A 21,395-nucleotide genomic window follows, 5' to 3' on the forward strand; every position below is an offset into this window, starting at 1 on the left:
GTGCCAATCTAATGCAAAGGATTGATAAGCTTTGCAGCCTCTCGGGGAGTCAAAGGTATTCACAGAAATATAGAGTGAAAGCCTCTATCTGTAAGTCCTCCCCCCCATTATTTTAGCTTGATTTTTTTTTTCTGACACCCATGCACTTTTCTAAAGATAGGACTGCTTATTTCTCATTTGGAAGCAAGTACCAGTGTAGGTGTGAGTAATGTTTTGAATTGTGAGCTTCTGAGTATCAAGGCTGGCTCATACCTGTTTAAATTCCACGCATAGTTTTCACAGCTGAACTGATGTCTATAGCCCCAGGACTAGGCGAACGTTCTCCATTTACTCACCAAAGGAAATGAAATTTGCAGCTCGGATTACCTTGAACATGTTAGGTTACAAATTTGTTAACTGGTCTCCAGTGTAAGCAACAGAAAATATAAATAGTCAATTTACTGGCTTCTTATAATTAAAAAAAAAAGCCAAGGATACACACACATATATATATATACAGTGAGGGAAAAAAGTATTTGATCCCCTGCTGATTTTGTATATTTGCCCACTGACAAAGAAATGATCAGTCTATAATTTTAATGGTAGGTGTATTTTAACAGTGAGAGACAGAATAACAACTAAAAAATCCAGAAAAACGCATTTCAAAAAAGTTATAAATTGATTTGCATGTTAATGAGGGAAATAAGTATTTGATCCCCTATCAATCAGCAAGATTTCTGGCTCCCAGGTGTCTTTTATACAGGTAACGAGCTGAGATTAGGAGCACTCTCTTAAAGGGAGTGCTCCTAATCTCAGCTCGTTACCTGTATAAAAGACACCTGTCCACAGAAGCAATCAATCAATCAGATTCCAAACTCTCCACCATGGCCAAGACCAAAGAGCTGTCCAAGGATGTCAGGGACAAGATTGTAGACCTACACAAGGCTGGAATGGGCTACAAGACCATCGCCAAGCAGCTTGGTGAGAAGGTGACAACAGTTGGTGCGGTTATTCACAAATGGAAGAAACACAAAATAACTGTCAGTCTCCCTCGGTCTGGGGCTCCATGCAAGATTTCACCTCGTGGAGTTTCAATGATCATGAGAACGGTGAGGAATCAGCCCAGAACTACACGGGAGGATCTTGTTAATGATCTCAAGGCAGCTGGGACCATAGTCACCAAGAAAACAATTGGTAACACACTACGCCGTGAAGGACTGAAATCCTGCAGCGCCCGCAAGGTCCCCCTGCTCAAGAAAGCACATGTACAGGCCCGTCTGAAGTTTGCCAATGAACATCTGAATGATTCAGAGGAGAACTGGGTGAAAGTGTTGTGGTCAGATGAGACCAAAATCGGGCTCTTTGGCATCAACTCAACTCGCCGTGTTTGGAGGAGGAGGAATGACCCCAAGAACACCATCCCCACCGTCAAACATGGAGGTGGAAACATTATGCTTTGGGGGTGTTTTTCTGCTAAGGGGACAGGACAACTGCACCGCATCAAAGGGACGATGGACGGGGCCATGTACCGTCAAATCTTGGGTGAGAACCTCCTTCCCTCAGCCAGGGCATTGAAAATGGGTCGTGGATGGGTATTCCAGCATGACAATGACCCAAAACACACAACCAAGGCAACAAAGCAGTGGCTCAAGAAGAAGCACATTAAGGTCCTGGAGTGGCCTAGCCAGTCTCCAGACCTTAATCCCATAGAAAATCTGTGGAGGGAGCTGAAGGTTTGAGTTGCCGAACGTCAGCCTCGAAACCGTAATGACTTGGAGAGGATCTGCAAAGAGGAGTGGGACAAAATCCCTCCTGAGATGTGTGCAAACCTGGTGGCCAACTACAAGAAACGTCTGACCTCTGTGATTGTCAACAAGGGTTTTGCCACCAAGTACTAAGTCGAAGGGGTCAAATACTTATTTCTCTCATTAACATGCAAATCAATGTATAACTTTTTTGAAATGTGTTTTTCTGGATTTTTTAGTTGTTATTCTGTCTCTCACTGTTAAAATACACCTACCATTAAAATTATAGACTGATCATTTCTTTGTCAGTGGGCAAATGTACAAAATCAGCAGGGGATCAAATACTTTTTTCCCTCACTGTATATATATATATATATATATATATATATATATATATATATATATATATATATATATATATATATATATAGCTTTGGCACTGACATTCAGTTGGGTTGAAAAGCCACCATATATATACACACACAGTGTAAGTAGTTTAGTCTAGGGCTGCGTGAGAACCTTATTAAAATCCCTTTGCCAAACAAGATTTGCTATCACCATGTTTGGAGGTTCCTTGTATACAGTAGGCCTATCTGTTGAAAAAACAAAAATATATCAGTCTAGTATTAAAACTTTAGCTGTCAGTTTTCAAATTCCTCAGATTAGTTCTTATATTTGTATTCGTATACTGTTTTGGGGTCCTTAAAATATATTGCATGTGTATCTGAATGCTTCTGTTGACGTCCCCTGTGTTCAGGGTAGGGGAAAAAAAAAGATGATGAGAAATTTGAAATGCAATGTGAATGATGCCGGTCCAGTGAGATTTTCCTATTTGTGAAGCCATGGGGCTCTGTCACTTTGTGACTGACAGAAAATCTATGAAGAAATAATGAAGCTCTTAACTGTAGCATATGGACTATATAGTACTAAAAAGACTTGGGATCAGAAAACCACAAGGTAAAATAAGTAGTAAAAGAAATGGGGATTTGGAGGTTTGAGCAGAAAAGCTCAGTATAATTTTCTATTTTCCACAAAATAAAGTTACCAAAAATAATCACCTTAAAAGATACCATTATTGTTCTTGCCAAGATTCACTCAACTTAATAAACAACTGTGGGGATTCTGTTTTGCATTGCTATCACATTTATATGTAATGGAACAAGTGTGAGGATTATTTCACTTCTCCTGAGGTATAAATCTCCTATTTGAAATAGATTGATTGATCAGTAATTATTAGTTATCGTGTTGGAATGTATGTGAAGAACAGATTTGTGTGTAAGTGTTGCTTGGGTAGCAAACGTATAGAATTGTATGTGTTTCTAATTAAAATGTGTTCCTCTTGTGAAACTGTCATTATGCATGACATGGGGGCATAGGGACGTGTGGCTTTATTAATTTTAGACATGATTGTTTGTGTTTTGTCAGGCTCAGTTCAAAAGCTCTCCTACAACATGCATATTGTAGGAATTAGTCTGCTCCTCAGGAGACAGCCATGACTTCGGTTCACTGTTTACTTCTCCCTTTCAAAGCTTTTAAAGTATTCCTTCTTGGGCCCCGAAGTACCCCCGCCCCCCAGGGCCCCCTTTTATCATTGTATTAGATATCTCTCTCGTTTGTGGATCAGTACAGTTCACACCATCTGGAGAGCAGAACCCCAGCCTGAACACCACTGAGCGACAAAGTGAATTATTAAAAAAGTTAAAAAGGATTGCATAACTTTGTCTTTCCGCCATCTGTCTCTTTGATTATATTAGAATCATTGTTGAAAATTGGCCTCTTCATGTGGTCATTGGAAATCAAACAGTGTGTAACACACATGTGGGCCTGTAAGGGCTGGTGTACTTTTCAGTATTTTGTGCTCTTGAAATGTTTTACAGATTAAAAATGCTAACAGTTATGGCCCAATTTATTAGTAATAAGCATTTAATCAAGATTAGGTTTAGAGTGTCTATAACCTGCCGTTGATCACAGACTTGACTGGTTCTTCTGCATCTGATGAATTGCTAAACAGTTTGTCACTTCTCTGGAAAACATAAACCAGGGAAAGTTAATAAGCTGCATAATATTGTCTAGAACAGGTCAATCTGAGGGATTTATTCCAGATATACAGTAGTGGAAAGGGTTTTAGTTGTCCTCATATTTTCCATTTGAGGTCAGATCAGTGATTGTATTTCAGATTCGTTCACCCCCTGCCTGAGAAATATTTATGCAAGAAAGAAAAAACTAAAACTGCTCGGTAAACAAGGAGATTGTGCGACCTTGGCTACCAACCTTTAGTCTCATTACTCATAACTCTGTAAAACATTTTTCCTTCTTGTGCTTCAGAGTAATTAACATATTTCTAGACAGTATTGTTTGCTAGTGCACGTATACTGCACTCCTTCACATCTAAGCATCTTATTTTTTAAACTCATCCTTAAACTTCATACCTTTTCTTCTGACGCATTTACATTCCTCTTTCTGTGCCTTAAATATACTTGTTTATGTTGCCTCTTCATTTCCTCCACCACCACCCCCTTCTATATTAAACACTGTCTGAGCCATATCTCATAGTCTGTTCCCGGTGTGGAGTAGGAGGTCATACCATCTTGGCTCTGTAATTTTATGAAAGTGATTGTATGCATTCTTCTTCACATTATGTGGCAAATGTCCAGAAATTTGCCATAATGCCCATCATACAAAGGATTGAGAGCTAAGACTGCATGGCAGACGACTGTAATAGAAGTATTAAGCCTTGGATTATGGATGACATGATCAAGCAACCAGACTTATTCCAGGTCTGAAGGGAATGTCCTACTGAGAGACTGAGGGACCTGAACCTTTTCACCCTGGAACAGAGGAGACTGCGTGGGGACTTGATCCAAGTCTTCAAAATCATGAAAGGCATTGAGCACATCAAACCAGAGGAGCTTTTCCAGATCAGCAGGGACACACGCACCCGGGGACACAAATGGAAATTGGGCTTCAAGGCATTCAAGACAGAAAACAGGAGACACTTCTTCACACAGAGAGGCGTCACAATCTGAACAAACTCCCCAGCGATGTGGCTGAAGAGACAATTTGGGAACATTCAAAAACAGACTGGATAGGATCCTTGATCACTTAGTTATTAATGGACACCAAACGAGAACGATGGGGCGAATGGCCTACTATTGTTTATATACTTTCTTATCTTCTTAAGGATGTTTTGGGGGGGGGGGACCCAAAACAATGACTATCATTTTGAAAGTTAATGGCAAACAATGTTTATCAGGAACGAACATCTGCAGAGCGAGTCCTACAGCCACAATCTCAATCGAAAGCTGCTAATCTGACCTTGTGTTCAAGCGTCTCCCGAAAAGCCCCTCCAGGCACTCATGCCAGGCTGTCATTTATCTTTTGTCCACTGAATACATCCCCAGCCACTGTAACCTTGGATTTGATGCATATCTTTCATTGTTTGTATCAGGTTGTGCTATGGACAGTTTAGATTTTTATCACGTTTAGATATATAAATATAGGACATTCATGATGTTTAATTACTGACCAAAAGTAATTTCGAATCCATTTAATGAACACACCCCAGCTACAGCAATATGTATTACGTATCTATTAGGTGCACCCTGACATCCACCCACTTTTTGTTGGACTGTGTGTCTATATCAAACTGGAGTCAGCAGATGCTTTTGAGTTTTGTTGGCACACGATACAATTGTGTTACACTGCAACCTTTGCCAGTGTGAATTGAGTACGTCACATGACTGCTTGTGTGTTACCTATGACTAAGATATTTACAATGTGTTGTCTTCTCTTGGCTTGAATCGTCGGGGGATTTGCTTCTGATAGTTTGGCGTCTCACATTATATTATTTGATGTTATACTGTGATGTAAACAAATATTCCCTCGTAGCCCTGAGAAAATGTAATATATTAGCCCGACTCTGTCATTGGCAAATCATTCAAATTACCCATTGCTTTAAATGGATGATGTGTCTCCACCCCCACTCAAAACCTGCCGTGAAAATCTCAGTATATAAAAGACCAATTCAACTGTACCATGTCAAGGGAGGGTCCCTATAATTTGCTGTTAATTTCACAATCTTGTCAAGTACTCTTCCTCTGTCCAGTACATTTGTACATTTTCAATCTTTACCGTCTTAGAAAGTGATGGTAGACACCTTGAATGACCCTTACAGGAACCCGCATATCATAGCCAACAGTGAGAGTGTAAACTGTGTCCCCTCCTTCAAAATAATTCCCACTAAACTGGATTTCAATTAAAATCTTGTTTAATATTGATTTATTGTCCTGCTATTATCAGGGATTTCTAGGTTCTTATTTCCTCTGCTGTTGATCAAAATGGCACCAGTTAATGGTATACAATTTGTGAGTCACATATGGTTGATATTTCTCAATGGTGCCACTGTAGTTCTAGGAATTAATCCGTATTCTGACGGATCCTAAAGCTGTGCATCTGCTGATGTGCTGAATCGTGACTGAGAATAGTAAGCCGTCCGAACCTTTGTCATCCTGCATTTGCCGGCTCTGTAAACTGTGCAATGCAGCCCATCGCCCGCAAAGCTTTCCAGTGGCTGCCAAATCATGAGATAATGCTTTCTGTACTGCTGCACAGATGAGATGACCCTGTTAAACAGACAAGCATACAGTTTCTTGCCTTCTTGGAAATATATTTTGTCCCTTTCTGAATTACTTGTGTTGTTTGCTTAGGCTAAGTGGTGCTTTCTCTTATTGTTTAAGTGATCTGTATTGCAGTTTACTTGTAACACAGGTGTTTATTGTTCCTGTCACTGAGCTTCCATAAAAAGTAGACGACTCAATACTGAATTGTTGAAAAGAAGCAATTTACACTATGTAAATAAAGCACAGTTAAGAGCAAATTACATTTTGATCTTGCAGGTACTCCAGTGACACTTTGCCTGTGACAGGTTTGATAAATGCTATCACACTTATACAGACTTTCTCACATTGGTGACCTCGGGATTACTCTGTAACACACTCTGTTTTTGTTTAGCTGCAGGATATTATTTGGTGTTTATTATACAGTTTAAGGAAAGCATTTTTTCCACCTTGCTGACTCTTTTTTTCATTGTGGACACCATATTTGTAAAGAGGAAAGCAATTTAATCCTTTGACATATATAAGCCTTGGGGTTGATTTGAATTGAAAGGTCATGTGTTGTTGTTGTTGTTGTTGTTGTTGTTGTTTTGTTTATTTTTTCTATTTTTTCCCTTCTGGGTGTTTCGGCAACCAGCAAAAACGTGTTTCTGAGGATTGACTGATCAGCGGAGCTTAGCTGGAAGTTGTGTTTAGCCTCAGTGAATTTAAATAAAACTGTTTCAGAAAAAAACACTGAGCTGAATACTAAGTTTATTTTATACAATTTTAACCAAAATGCACATTCAGGAAGCTCAGTGTTGGATGAAAACCATATTAATCAGTATTCACCGGTTCCTTGTTTGCATAAAAAAACAACAGTACTGATTACTTGATAGTAAATGCAATAGAAGAAGAATTCTTTCCGTCCAACAGCAGGGTCATATCAAAGATGTGTTAATATGTGGAAGTTGCTCTTCTCTGCAGGGCATCGAAAATGGCTCAAGTCATGAAACCAGACTGGTTTTGATCATAGTGATTTGTTATCACTTCATGCTTTCTCCAGGCAGAGCTATTCAGTCACTTCAACGTGTTCTTCATCTGCTGACTACTGTGCACTACTCTGCTTTGCACAGGACACTAATGAAGGTCTTTGTGGATCCCAGTGTTTAAAATCGAAACCTATTTCTATCATGAAAGGTGAAAGAGTTGCTAATCAGAAAAAGGTTTTCGTTTTCAGTGGAATTGAGTGTGAATAGGCCTTTTTGTCAGAGGTTTGCTGATAAGTGTTGTAGTTTGTGGTGATATTGTTCCTCTGGAAGCCCATATGAACAAACAACAAGTTTAAACAAACTGTATAAGGGTGATTCTCACGAAGTTGGTTTTGGCCTGAGACAAAAATAAAATCTGTCATAATGGATAAAATATAATCTCAAATTATTGTCTATGTTAAATGTATAATTGTAATTGTTCAGATTTAATAATTTTTTTTAACGTTTTTGTGGACCATGCACACAAATATTTCATTACCGTAACAATTTTAGTTTTGGAAAAAAACATTGAAAATGAAAATACTGCCAATACAGGTACAGATACAGGAGAGGTTTAGAAACAATATTTCATGAAATAATATTCAATTTTAATATTAAGTATATTGATATTTTAATCACTAATCTCATTACTTTAACATATGGGATGCTCATAACATTAAAGTTTAAATTATTTCTGCCTTAAACTATTAATTAATTTAAAAAACAGTACACAAATATAAAGAGCAAAATACACATTTTATGCGCAACATTTTTATTTTTTATTTTGTCATATTATTCTACGGTAATGAGATCCATGTTACGGTAGATGAGGGACCACATTATGGTAATGAGAACTAAGAAAAACAAATGTATAACAGCCACTAAGAACAACAAACTTCCCACCACTGCCCATTTCCATTTCCCATTTCATAACAGTCCTTTGAAGATATCTTCCTTATTGTTCTTGCCATGTTTGTCTTTATCAGCTTACTGTTACTGTTCAACCGTCATTTGTCTCTTAATTTAAGAGAAAACATTCTATAGAGGGAAACCTTTTTAACTTGTTATCAAGTGTTTCATATCGTGTAAAAACATACTTTTCTCAGATATGTTTCAGTAAGAGATGCTATTTATATTCTGTAAACAGTTACTGCATCACAATCAGGCATGTAAATTGTATTGTTTAGCAACCACATTTCAGAAAATGCACATACAATACACAATGTAATTATTCTATTAGTCTCTTCTTTCACACCACACAAGAGATGGAGACTATTTATGTCTCTTCTGAACCAGTGGTGTTAGTTTAGATTTGACTGGGTATTATTTGAAATGCAAATGAGAAAATGCAAAACCTCTTTCAGAAGTGTGTCCTGCTACAATTACCTTCACCTTTGATTAACCCGGCCTTCTTAGCAAGCATACTAGTATCCAGTCCTTGGTCCTATTTGGGATTTTATATTGTTTCTTTCATTTTTTTAAATGGCTGGTGTGTCTTTCTCTTTACGGAATGTGGTCACTTTCGCAAATTAAGTTATTGACTTTATCCAGTTTCCCGGACAGTTGTCCAATTTAATGACTTCGGTGGGATTGGAAATTTTAGTCTTCAGTCTTTAGGCATTGTATGTTTTCATGTCGTGCTGGATTTCTCATGAGATCTTGTTAAAGTGTCTCAATTCTTGATTCAAGTCTTTCTCAGGATCTTCAAAGATCCTATTTTGAATCAGGAGACTTACAGCTGGGTGTTCCCCCGTGCTTTTTTTTTATCGGAGTCTCTTGTGTATGTTTGTGTCTTTTTCATTTTATTAACATATTGCCTTTCTGTGATATTAGGAAGTACACATTTTCATTTTAACAATAATGATACACCTCTTTGCTTTGTTTCAAGTGTGAGCTGATTCTGTCATGGGTGGCTGTACATCAGAAAATCCCTGACAAAATGTGTTTTAATAATTGTCTTCAAACATAAAGAGTTGGCTATAATCTGACACCTTTGGGGTTTGATTGGAGCTTAATTTTATATTAAACAAGAGTGAAGAACCAAGGCATCATTTTGGACTGTAATCTTTCCTTGATCCTCATATTAAGTTTGTAAATTGAACACCATCTTTTGGAAAATACTGTATTTGAAAATATTTGAAAAGTCTTTACTTGATAGGAAGTATTTGAAGGTTTTTAAACTCTACTGGCCGTATATAGTAAACGTTTACTTACACTAAATTAACAAACACACAGAAATGAGGAAGTGGCACAAGTTAACCAAATGTAAATCAAATGCTTTTCTTTTTAATTTCATTGTACTCCTTTGGGTGTGTTTTTTATTCTTGTCAAAATGGCCAGGTAAATTGAACCATTTTGCTGGTTTGCTTACCTGTCCAATTTCCTCTGAACAAACTACCCAGGCGTGTTCTAGAGTCTTTGTGGTTCACACCTGGAATCCTAAAAGTGCAGTTTATTTGGATTCTAAACTGAAAACCTGCAAAAACACGTGGTGGCGAACGCAGCAGCTATTAATGCTTGACTTATTCAAAGCTATTACAATCCATTTACCCATTCAATATCTATATCATCATTTGATCCTCATACAAAGAGACATGTGCTTTCCTTAACAAACCTGTACATTCTAAATAATACAGATTTTTTTGTTAGATACTGTTGGTTTTCTTCAGTAATCCTGTTTAGGCATCCACATCCAGGAAAAGTATTACATGACAGGCAACCTTTAGGACACTAGTTCAACCATTAGTTAGAAAACAACAACAAACTTACTGTCTTGTTAATGCAATGTATTTTTAATAGTTTCCCATTGTAAGCAACATTGAGCACCGTAGGCTAATTGGTTTAAGCCAGTAAATTCGGCTCCCCTGTAGTTCATGAATCTTTTAATAGAGGCAATATCTACCATGCTAGTTGCAGTTCCCCGCATGGACTTCAGATGAAGAATAGTACCTTGTCTAAGCATAAACTAGCACAACACACTGCATACATCCTTCAGTAATTCAGCACATTGGACAATTTCATACCTGAGCTGCTGCAATTCATTCCCCAGCGGAATGGTGACCTCCATTCAGAGGACATATGAACAGGAAGTCCTTTGAATTAATGTTTCAATTTAGGACTAACCTTTTTGGTGGCTGACTTGTTCTACATGTTTATTTATTTATTTATGATTTTCATGTACAGTGGGGTAACGGAAGGCAACAGAACCACTCTCTCACATTTCTCTATACAAATGTTCATCTAGAATGGAGGCACATATTCAGATTGCAGTACTACAGGGGTACAAATATTAAACCAGGTTTCTCTTATACCCCTACACAACAGTCCATGTATTTTAGTTCCATGAAACCTTGGTGTCAGATATGCCAAATTTATGTTTTTGGAGAAGTGCATTCATGTTCTCTGATGTCTCAGCACTGACAGCCATTTAAATTAAATTAATACATCACTCAAATGCCACCCATTAGATTGATGTATTAATTTAATTTAAATCCAAATATTCTGTTAATCAGTATTGGCCTCTTCTCCACAGATCTCCTCAGCGGCGCCCAGGAACAGTGCGAACTGCCTCCCATGGATGGATTTCCACATTGCGAGGGAAAAATAAAAGTAAGCAGTCGGAGAAGAAAATAAAAAATAAAACTCCTGTATATTTTCTTGAGTAGCCTCATCTGCATTTTTATGTTTGTAATAATTTAGATAATGATACAGACCAAATTTGGTAAAGTGTTGATAACTATCAAACTATCAGGAAGGGTTCCAGGAAGTGAATTCAGCTCTGTGCTGGCCTCCCCAGTCACCAGATCTCAATCCAATCACGCAGCTGTTTGGAGATCCATACACATGTAGTAGAAACAAAACAGACAAGGTTTGTCATTCCTTTGGTCTGTAATTACCTAGTAATTATTTGTATAGAGGCCCCTGGTCATTTGTAGTGTTGCGTGCTGTAATGCCTCGCTGTTTTTTAGCATTTTAACTTCCTTGCTAGAATTTAAGATGTTCTAGTTCTGCTTAATTGCAGTCAGTTTGCCCACATTGGAACATGTCAATGAAGCAGGTGTTCAGAATAAGCAAGAGGAAATGAAAACATGTCTGTTATAAGCCTATTACATTTATCATTTTAAATCAAAGATTTGTTCACAAACCAGAACAAATGTGTTATGATCGAACATATAATAAAACAGTTGGTTAAGAATTGTCTTTCTATGGAAAAGTACTGGAGATAACAAAAGATTGTGATAAAGTGGGATTTTTAATTATACAAGTAGCAGTGTGTAAAAAAAAAAAAAAAAAAAAAAAAAAGACATTTCCATATTCTCAACAATCTGCGTATTTAAAGCACCTCAGAGTTTATAAGCAGTTTGAAACGCACCCTGAGTAGCCACTGGTGCATTTCAAACCCCCTCATGCAATAATTCCTCTCATTTTTAAAATAGGATTTCTAAATTATACCAAGAGTTCTGTTAGTTATTAAAATAGCAAATCTAGTCAAAATTTAAATTAAAAAAACACGTAATGGTTAGCTAAATATTGCAGAAACACCAGCAGCTGCATCAGGCTTGCGGTGTGTAAAGAGGGCTTACTATTTTTGCAGCCAAGTTCCTTTTATCTGGCTGATTGATTTTGGTACAGATCTTTTTCTTCTGATCACAGAGCTTTAGGTGAAACATCATGTGTTCAAAAGATAGATTCCTATCACTGATCACCCTGCTCTTACACTGCAGATGTTATCAAGATGGGTTTAACCACAATGGAAATGTCACTTAATTCCCATGTTGATGAAGTATCTCAAAAGGCATTTCACAAATGTAGATCTTACTGAAATGCAAACAAAACAACCACACAAAATTAAAACCCAACAGAACCATCGAGTGACTGAGCTGAATAGTTAGCTACAGCTGTCGTCATAAATCTATGCAAGTCTTCTGTACAACACCGCCTCCCTGTTTTCTGCCCCATTATCTCCTCATCTAAACGTCTCTCTGCGTCCGTTTGACACGGCTCGGTGAGAGCGGCCTTTGAACTGTCCTGTCCTGTCCTGTCTCTCAGCAACCGTCCTTCAGCGACGAGGAATTTTCAGTGGCGAGATCCACAATCTCCGTACCCAGTGACGAATGTACATAAAGCCTTTGTGTCCAGAGTTTCACAACAGTAAAACGTCTGCTAGAGCTTTTCATTATCATCCGAACCAGGGTTGTAAATCTGACTGCAGTTTTGTATTCATTAATAAAACCATTTATTTTTGTCAGCCTTTTACTCATGTGAAATTCTAAACACTTGGAGTTACTGGTTGTGGACACTGTGGGGATATTGTGGGGGTCACTGGTCATTCATAAATGTCTTATATTGACCCGGTGTGGTGCAATAAAGCCGTAACATGTCTCTTTTCTTCCCTGCAGTGGATGAAGGACATGTGGCGCTCAGACGCCTGCTACAGCAGCTACGGTGTTGACGGCTCCATGTGCTCATTCTTTATTTACCTTAGTGAGGTGAGCAGGACCGCCATCTGAATCGCGCCCTTCCTTCCATCATTGTTGGGATTGTACTTACACACATACACTGAATGGAAATATAAAGAAGTGCATTACTTTTTTATAGAGTTTATAGAGTTCAAGAAAAGAGCTTGCTTGTACATTTTGAGCTGTTGTCCTGCTGCTGACAGGCAACATTATCAAAAACACACTTCAGCAGCACATGACATGACTGTGTTAAGCAATTGTGTTAAGGGTTTCTTCCAGTACTCTAAATAATTAGTCCAACATGTCATTAACCTTTCGAAAGAAGGGGGTTAAAATTCCAACATGCTTAATCCTGTGATTAATCACCAGCAGCCAGTGTTGAAGGCTTAAATGTTTGTAAAGGGGAGCACAAAATGAAATTGTAATAAGCGCTGTTAGAGTCTAGATTTATGGGCTGTGTGGGTTAGATATAAGTTGCAAATGCCATTTCGGGTAATTTGTTTGTTTGTAATTTGTGGGCACCAAGCTAGAGTTGACCAGTGCCTACGTGGGTGAGAAATGATCTTAACTGATGCACCGATCAGCAGGAGAATCGTGAGAGAAAGGGTAGACCTTCTTCATGCACTAGTAGATAAAGTGATCAATGGCCTGGTGTACAAAGCCTTTTGACAATCTGGTATCTGTAACCTTTGAAATGAGAATAAAGCAAGGGAAAGTATGTCAAGGAGACATCTGTTTTCACACACAAATGATTACGTGGGTTTTGCAAGTATATGTTGTGGTTTGTGGTTGCATAGACTGATTTAAAAGATCAACAACTGTTCTTTGGGTAGCAAGCACATAACTGTGTCATTTTCACTTCAACACTAATTTAACAGTAGACCATATGTTAAAGGGAACACGTTGGGAAAATACAGGATAAATGTCAAACAGATTGCTGCTTCATACCTATGTGTAGCTTTGGTAGGAAAGCTTTGGCCTACCTGCTAATTTGCAATATACAAATCTGTACATTATCGTGATTTAATGTATTGTAAAACATCTCTTTCTATTATTTATAATTCAAAATGCGATAGGGTACAACTTCATAATGTGCGATTCGTGTGTGGGTCAATGTTTTGATGTAGTCTAACTCTTGTTAGCCAGTGACGCTCTGTAATTTGGCTGCCTCTTCCTCCATCAGGTTGAAAACTGGTGTCCCCGTCTTCCCTGGAGAACCAAGAACCCCAATGAAGAGGCTGACAGAAAAGGACAGGTAAGATTTGTTAAATACCTGCAAACCTGCTCTGAATAAACTTCACAACACAATTTACTGATGCGACACAGTCCCCTCTACCGCCGCGGCCCTGATTGCACGCCAGGAGTGAGATGGGCCCGAGATGGACCTGTCAGTCAGGGGAATTGTTAGCTGTCAGAGGGCTGTACCTTTCAGTCTCCGAAATTGCACTTTTGCCATGTGTGTAGACGGCTCTGCGATTTGATTTGTAATTGTTTTCTGTCCGCTTCTAAAACGTTGCTCATTGAAGTAAATCCCCGCAGTTTGAGAGACGAGCCGCACAATTAAATCGTATGAACCTACGCACGTGTGTTTCCGGCTTCACAGCTCTAGTCCCACCGATGTCTCAAATCGGTCGCTCCTCTCCTTCCGGGTTCTCCTGTGATTTGTATTCTTGAAAGTGAAGGATGGCTGAGTGAAGTCAGGTGCCATGGCCATCAGAAGAATGGCATTTTTAGGATTGTACTTACGCTATAAATAATGTAATAACTCCCAAGTCAAACATACTTCCATGGAACTTCTTGTTTTTCCGAGATTAGCCAGACAATTTGTGTCACGAGTGTCCCTGGCTGTCTGACAATTAGCAGTGATTTCCTGTCATCAAGAGGGATCATGATATGATATTCTTGTACATTGTTTTCCAATAATTTTGATGTTAATGAGAGCTTGCATTAATGTTCCCCAGTGAAAGGACTGTTAGCTCCCATCATGGTTACTAAATCAAACGAACCTATCAATTCCGACCTCGTAACTATAATTTGCTCTCTAATATTCATCAGAGGTCCATAGGTTAATGATTCAGATGCAGGGAGCTGCATTTTATGTGGAAACGTTATTCAGGAGAATAAACAGTGGTGGCGCCTCTCTCTCCTCCTCCCCGCAGACGGAAATCAAGACAGATTTTGAGGAGCTCTACAGGGTGATGTCCCGGCGGGAGGACTTCCGCTGGATGATGCTGAGAATAAAACGCATGGCCGAGCCCTGGGTGGAGGCCATCAAATCTCTCGCCGAGAAACAGAACCTGGAGAAGCGGAGGCGTAAAAAGGTGTGTGTGGAATATCTTAGAGGGCATATCAGGCTAAAGCTGAAGGATAGGACATCAACGTTTTTTTTGTCTTTTTTTGTCACCTTGAACTTTCTTCTGTGTTCAACCACCAACATCGGGACTGTATGTGTGTTGCAATTTCCTCATTATTCAAAACGGGCCACCCACTTCCCGTAAATGATTTATTTAGGGAGTGGGTCCTCTTTGGGTCTTTTGAGTCCCCATCAGCAATCTGATCCGATGCATAACCCTGCTGACTGCTGAGGAAAATATACAGAGAACTGATTTGTTGACTCATATATAGTAAATCAGTGACTGTAAAAAAAAAAAAACATGTAAGAAAAGCATGTGCCATTAGTTTAAATGCCCGTGTCAAACGAGTTCAATATAGATATATTTTTTCAGGATAGATACAGTAAAACTTGGTTTCACCATCCAACACACCTCAGTGCAGGGTGTGTGCAACAAGAGAAACAACAACACTGTGCTTTGTGATGCGTGACCAAAACCTGTATTTCAGTTTTCCTTTCGTGTTACCATTATTAAAGCTGGATCATTCTGCCTCCAGTGGTGACACCTTTAAGCATCACATTGTATCACAGCTCGATTGACACAATACAAAGTCTGTGTGTGTACTTTTCCGTGCGTATGTGAATATGTATATTTTTCCCCCCTCCCAGATACTGGTCCATCTCGGTCTCCTGACGAAAGAATCGGGATTCAAGATCGCGGAGAACGCCTTCAGCGGGGGGCCCCTCGGCGAACTGGTGCAGTGGAGTGACTTAATTACAACGCTGTACCTCCTGGGCCATGACATCAGGATTTCAGCCTCGCTGGCTGAGCTCAAGGAGTATGAATATTCATTTCACTTAATCCTCTACAGTCTAGCTACTCGAGTCATTTGATATGTCAATAGGAATGGAAGAATGCATTTGCAGGTTTAAACAACCAATTAGACCTGTCTGTACGACATCTCTTAATGTCGCATTTCTCTGTGTCGTACAATAACACACAGTACAAGTACGGTAACATGATGTGTATATATTTTTGTAGTGATTAGGGTTTCTAATTAGAGGGTTGTGGGTTAAAATCCTAGCTGACACTGTTCTTAAATGTGTGAGCAAGGCCCTTTTCCCGCATTATTCCATAAGTAACTGTATTAATGGGTGCCTGTGTAAATTGCTTTGGAAAAAATCAAATGAATGAATAATAATTATCCCCTTAAGTGATCCAGTGATACCTCTGAGGAACTAACAGGTCTTCTTTTGAGATTCAATTGTATCCTTTCGGTGAAAATAAATATGAAAACTCTGGCCTGGGAATCGGGAGTTTAGCTCTCCAATAAAACTGATATTGTTTCAGTATTGTTCAAATTTGCCCCATGAAAATGAAAACGTTGCAGTTGAACAGCCTATACGGTAAATGAACACCCCACGTCCCTGTATCCAGCAATCCTGAAACAGTTTGGATTTAAATTTAGAATAAAATTAATATTTTATGTTCCCTAATTAAGAATGCAAATTTATTATTCATAGCTCTAAATTCTGTGCACAGATGCCCTCCTTAATTAGGCAGTCTGTGCAGACTCCCAAAAATAAGATGAAACCAAACAAGGAACTGATTACAAATAAGAGTGACAGTAAACAAACATTATTTTGCATTTAACTTAGAGGGCTTAAATTGTTTTAATAAAGAGTTAATACAATTCTTCCAAATCTGTTATCCACAAGAAATATCAGCCTGAGAATGAAACCTTTACATTATACTTAATTTATTCAGCATTACATTAGTGACTTGACTCAACTAGTTTCAACCCATCTAGTCTCAAACCATCTAGTTTTCATGACTGTATCCACCGAAGAACATTGTTGAAAAAACTATAAAGACGTCTGGAATATATTTCACGTCACTGGGAAGCTAAGAAAGGCGTTGTCGGCATAACATCTACCATGGAATAAGTGTTATCTCTGGTACAGTGCCGCTTCCCAAGCCCTGTGTCTGATGCCGTGAAAGTGAGCGATGGAGTGAAGTTATCTGCCCTTGAAGATTTATAATGGCCGGCTCTCTCCACACGCACATGCAGATTTGTCTCTTGGTCATTATGTTCGTGAGAGTGCTTGTGTTTTCATTAAGATCTCGTGTTCTCCTCACTGCAGGATAATGAGGAAGGTGGTGGGCAACAAGTCTGGCTGCCCAACCCAAGGCGATAAAGTGGTGGAGCTGATTTACATCGACATTGTGGGGCTTACGCAGTTCAAGAAGACATTGGGACCTTCCTGGGTTCACTACCAGTAAGTGCTAGTGTGTGGGAGAGAGGCGTTCATATTTTTGAGATGAGTTGTCAAACATTTACGGTTGGTTGTTTTTTTATGTTAGACGCACCCCACTAACAGGTGCTTATATGCTGATTTGATTTAGGAAAAATAAAACATTAACTCTTTCTTAAATGTTAGGCATATCGCAGACATATGAATATGTGCCTTAATTCCATGTAAGTGTTCTGTAAGGCATGAAAACCTTCTTAGAACTATGTATGTGTTAATCTAAATCAATTAATTAATTAGTAACCAACCTTAAATCAACTGAAATCAATTTAGAAATTAAGAAAATCACCACATTCACATCCAATTATCAGATTACTCTGTAAATGGGAATGCATTAAACATTTACACCGATCAGCCATAACATTATGACCACCTGCCTAATATTGTGTAGGTCCCCCTTTTGCCGCCAAAACAGCCCTGACCCGTCGAAGCATGGACTCCACTAGACCTCTGAAGTTGTGCTGTGGTATCTGGCAGCAAGACGTTAGCAGCAGATCCTTTAAGTCCTGTAAGTTGCGAGGTGGGGCCTCCATGGATCAGACTTGTTTGTCCAGCACATCCACAGATGCTCGATTGGATTGAGATCTGGGGAATTTGGAGGCCAAGTCAACACCTTGAACTCGTGATTCATCAGACCAGGCCACCTTCTTCCATTGCTCCGTGGTCCAGTTCTGATGCTCACGTGCCCATTGTAGGCGCTTTCGGCAGTGGACAGGGGTCAGCATGGGCACCCTGACTGGTCTGCGGCTGCGCAGCCCCATACGCAACAAACTGCGATGCACTGTGTGTTCTGACACCTTTCTATCAGAACCAGCATTCACTTTTTCAGCAATTTGAGCTACAGTAGCTCGTGTGTTGGATCGGACCACACAGGCCAGCCTTCGCTCCCCACGTGCATCAATGAGCCTTGGCCACCCATGACCCTGTCGTCGGTTCACCGCTTTTCCTTCCTTGGAGCACTTTTGATAGGTACTGACCACTGCAGACTGGGAACACCCCACAAGAGCTGCAGTTTTGGAGATGCTCTGACCCAGTCGTCTAGCCATCACAATGTGGCCCTTGTCAAAGTCGCTCAGATCCTTACGCTGCCCATTTTTCCTGCTTCTAACACATCAACTTTGAGGACAAAATGTTCACTTGCTGCCTAATATATCCCACCCACTGACAGGTGCCATGATAACAAGATTGTCAGTGTTATTCACTTCACCAGTCAGTGCTCATAATGTTATGGCTGATCGGTGTATAAGTATTTGACACTTTTATTCAATTCTGTTAATCCCGTGTCAAAATTGTATGTTAAAAACCAAATCTACAGTTTTATCGAAGTATAATTTGTTCATTGAAACAAAAATAAGAACAGTAATCGTCAGGAATCTATTGGAATAAATGCAACATCATACCAAAATATCTGTCCTGGACATTAAAACGCATTTGTTTCACTCCTTAGCAGTTTGATACATGTATCTGTCTGTAACTCGCTTTTCACTGTTCGTTTATACTGTTTCATCTTTGTGTATTCCAGTACCCTGAGAGTTAACAAATTTCAGCCAGTAAAGCTATTATTACTATAGGAAAGCTAATATCAGTCTAATGTTGTGTGTGGAACAGTGAATTGCTCTGTGAATCTGAAGCTGTCAACTGTATAACCCATTTTAAAAATGCATACATCACGTCCTTTAAACCAATATTTCCCTAAGGCAGCACTGTACCTTTCTCTAAGTGCTTAGACGTATCGTTTTTTTGACTTGCATGTTGTGAGATTTCAATTGACCTCCTGCCCCCCCCAGCACCTGGTTGTGTGGCCGTATATTGTCAATATCTTCCTACAGTGATTTCAAATCCAAATGACGGGCACATACAGTATAAAACAGTTGCAATAGTGCAGAGCATTTTTGTGATGATGTATCAGTCTTCTCAAAGTATCAGTCTAGTCACAGACTATATTTGAGACTCTGCCAGACTGAATGGATGGGGGAAAGTAGTTTTCATTAATTATTCCTTAACCTATATAACAACAATAGGGATTAAGATGGCCTTTTTATTCTCAGAAAATTAGAATAGTTGGTCCTTAAATGGTTTATTTTATTTCTGGCAATGTGCCTGCACAATAAAATGATAGGTCCTTTTACTATCTGAAAGAGCTGGACAGCACTGCAAATCGGTGTACTGTGGCAGCTACCCATCTGTCAAAGTAACAGACTGACTCAAGTCTTACAATCAGAAGAAATGTGTTTATTCATCACCATGACCCCAGCCTTTCTTTAGAATATTGTCTTCTTATTATTTATTTACTCAAACACATTGCTGCATGGCATAGGGGCACGAGATAATTAGTTTTTTATTGTCCTATTGTTTTCTTTAGGTGTATGCTCCGAGTATTGGACTCCTTTGGCACCGAACCAGAATTCAACCATGCCCACTACGCTCAGTCAAAAGGACACAAGACCCCGTGGGGGAAGTGGAACCTCAACCCCCAGCAGTTCAACACGATGTTCCGTAAGACCCCCTTTTCTGCCGCGTCTAATGTGCAAAGCAGAGTAATTCTCCAGCGCAGGGAAAATGGGGGTTCTGTGGTTTTACTCTTCCTTTGTTCCCGTCTCGGAAAACAAAAAAGTTCTCCAACGTCTCGGTTTCAGTAAGTTAAGTACTAGTGGGTTTTAGATCACGTCAATACAGCCTTTGTCTGTTGGTAAGGTATGGCTTTCTCATATGGTGCGCACAGAAGGCTAGGATTACTAGTAATCCACCGTTTTTCCCCCCTAATAAGCACTCAAGGAGATTCTGTCGCAATAATATCTGTATGTGTGTGTTTGTTTTCTGCAATTTAAGGGCAATATGATACGAGTGACTTGAATGCATACAATGAGCTGCCTTGTTTAAAGCTGTTATAAATGCACTTGTACCCTTATTAAAAGTATAGTATAATTATAAATTTCGGAAAAAAAAATTGAGACCCTCTTAGTAAGATGTCACAGGCTGTCCGCCAAGGTAGGCAGTGTTTCTGCATCCTCTTGGCACCGGGTACGATGTGTCTTATTACCAGCCATGTTTTAGGAGGATAAGATCAAATGTTTGAGAGCTGTGTACCTTCTGTCACTATAGTAGACTCTTCCATTCATACCTGTTGGGAAGTGGATTGCCTTGCTTTCTTCTCCCCCCCGGTTCAATCTTGTGAAGAAAACGTGTTTTGCAAGGATTGGCTTGAACTGCATGGAAATTGTAATCTTGGATTTCTCTGGCTGGTGTAGTGCATCACTGCAGATGTATGTTTCGTGAGAGGGTGTGTGTTTGTCTTCGGGATTGTGAGGATTGCAGAGTGAGCCTTATCAGCATGTGGATTTACAGCGTGAAAACTCTATTTATATGAATCTAAATACACTGAATACAATTGCGAATATGACATGAAGCAGCGCTTGATAATGTCGTTGTGAAGATCTGGGTGAACCAAGATAGAGAAAGCGTTTAATAATGGATGCATTAAAATGACTTCAACAGATCATTTAAAAATAGAATTGCACATAAGAGAGAAACTGCTGTCACAGGCACATGTATTAATGTACATGATGATGTGAAATATCACTTCAGTCTGTAATAGTTGCTACAGGGGGCAGTTAATTATCAGCAGGATTGTGAGACGCATCTTTGATAACTGAGCAGAGATCTTTCCTTTAATAAATGATCAACTTTTTCCTTCGCTTCTGGAACTGGAACAAGGACAATGATTAATTCCTTTTCTGTTATCATTTGAATCTGTCCTTCAACAAAATGATAAACATGTCATGTCACGTAAGGTGTGTAGAAATGGCATTTCTAGATTGTAAGAAAATCACAAGATTTGTGTATTCAAGATCTGTGCATCTGTGGGTATCAGAAACAGTTATTTCATTTTATTTTTATAAGCGTGTCTGCTAAGAAATGTAATAATAATAATAATCAGAGCAACC

The 21,395-nt window shown here is 39.2% G+C and overlaps 1 protein-coding gene across 3 annotated transcripts in view; it reads left to right on the forward strand.

Moving 5' to 3' along the window:
• mgat5 (alpha-1,6-mannosylglycoprotein 6-beta-N-acetylglucosaminyltransferase) overlaps positions 1-21,395 on the forward strand; it is an 87,989-nt gene that overhangs the window by 38,398 nt on the left and 28,196 nt on the right. For all 3 annotated transcript variants that reach the window (XM_066688562.1, XM_066688561.1, XM_066688563.1), the window contains exons 4-10: positions 10,880-10,956; positions 12,747-12,836; positions 13,990-14,061; positions 14,966-15,127; positions 15,808-15,977; positions 17,284-17,418; positions 19,814-19,947. In XM_066688562.1, coding sequence (XP_066544659.1) covers positions 10,880-10,956; positions 12,747-12,836; positions 13,990-14,061; positions 14,966-15,127; positions 15,808-15,977; positions 17,284-17,418; positions 19,814-19,947 — 840 coding nt within the window. The remainder of the gene's footprint in view (positions 1-10,879; positions 10,957-12,746; positions 12,837-13,989; positions 14,062-14,965; positions 15,128-15,807; positions 15,978-17,283; positions 17,419-19,813; positions 19,948-21,395) is intronic.

The sequence above is a fragment of the Amia ocellicauda genome, chromosome 16, assembly GCF_036373705.1.
Source record: "Amia ocellicauda isolate fAmiCal2 chromosome 16, fAmiCal2.hap1, whole genome shotgun sequence".
Taxonomy (NCBI): domain Eukaryota; kingdom Metazoa; phylum Chordata; class Actinopteri; order Amiiformes; family Amiidae; genus Amia; species Amia ocellicauda.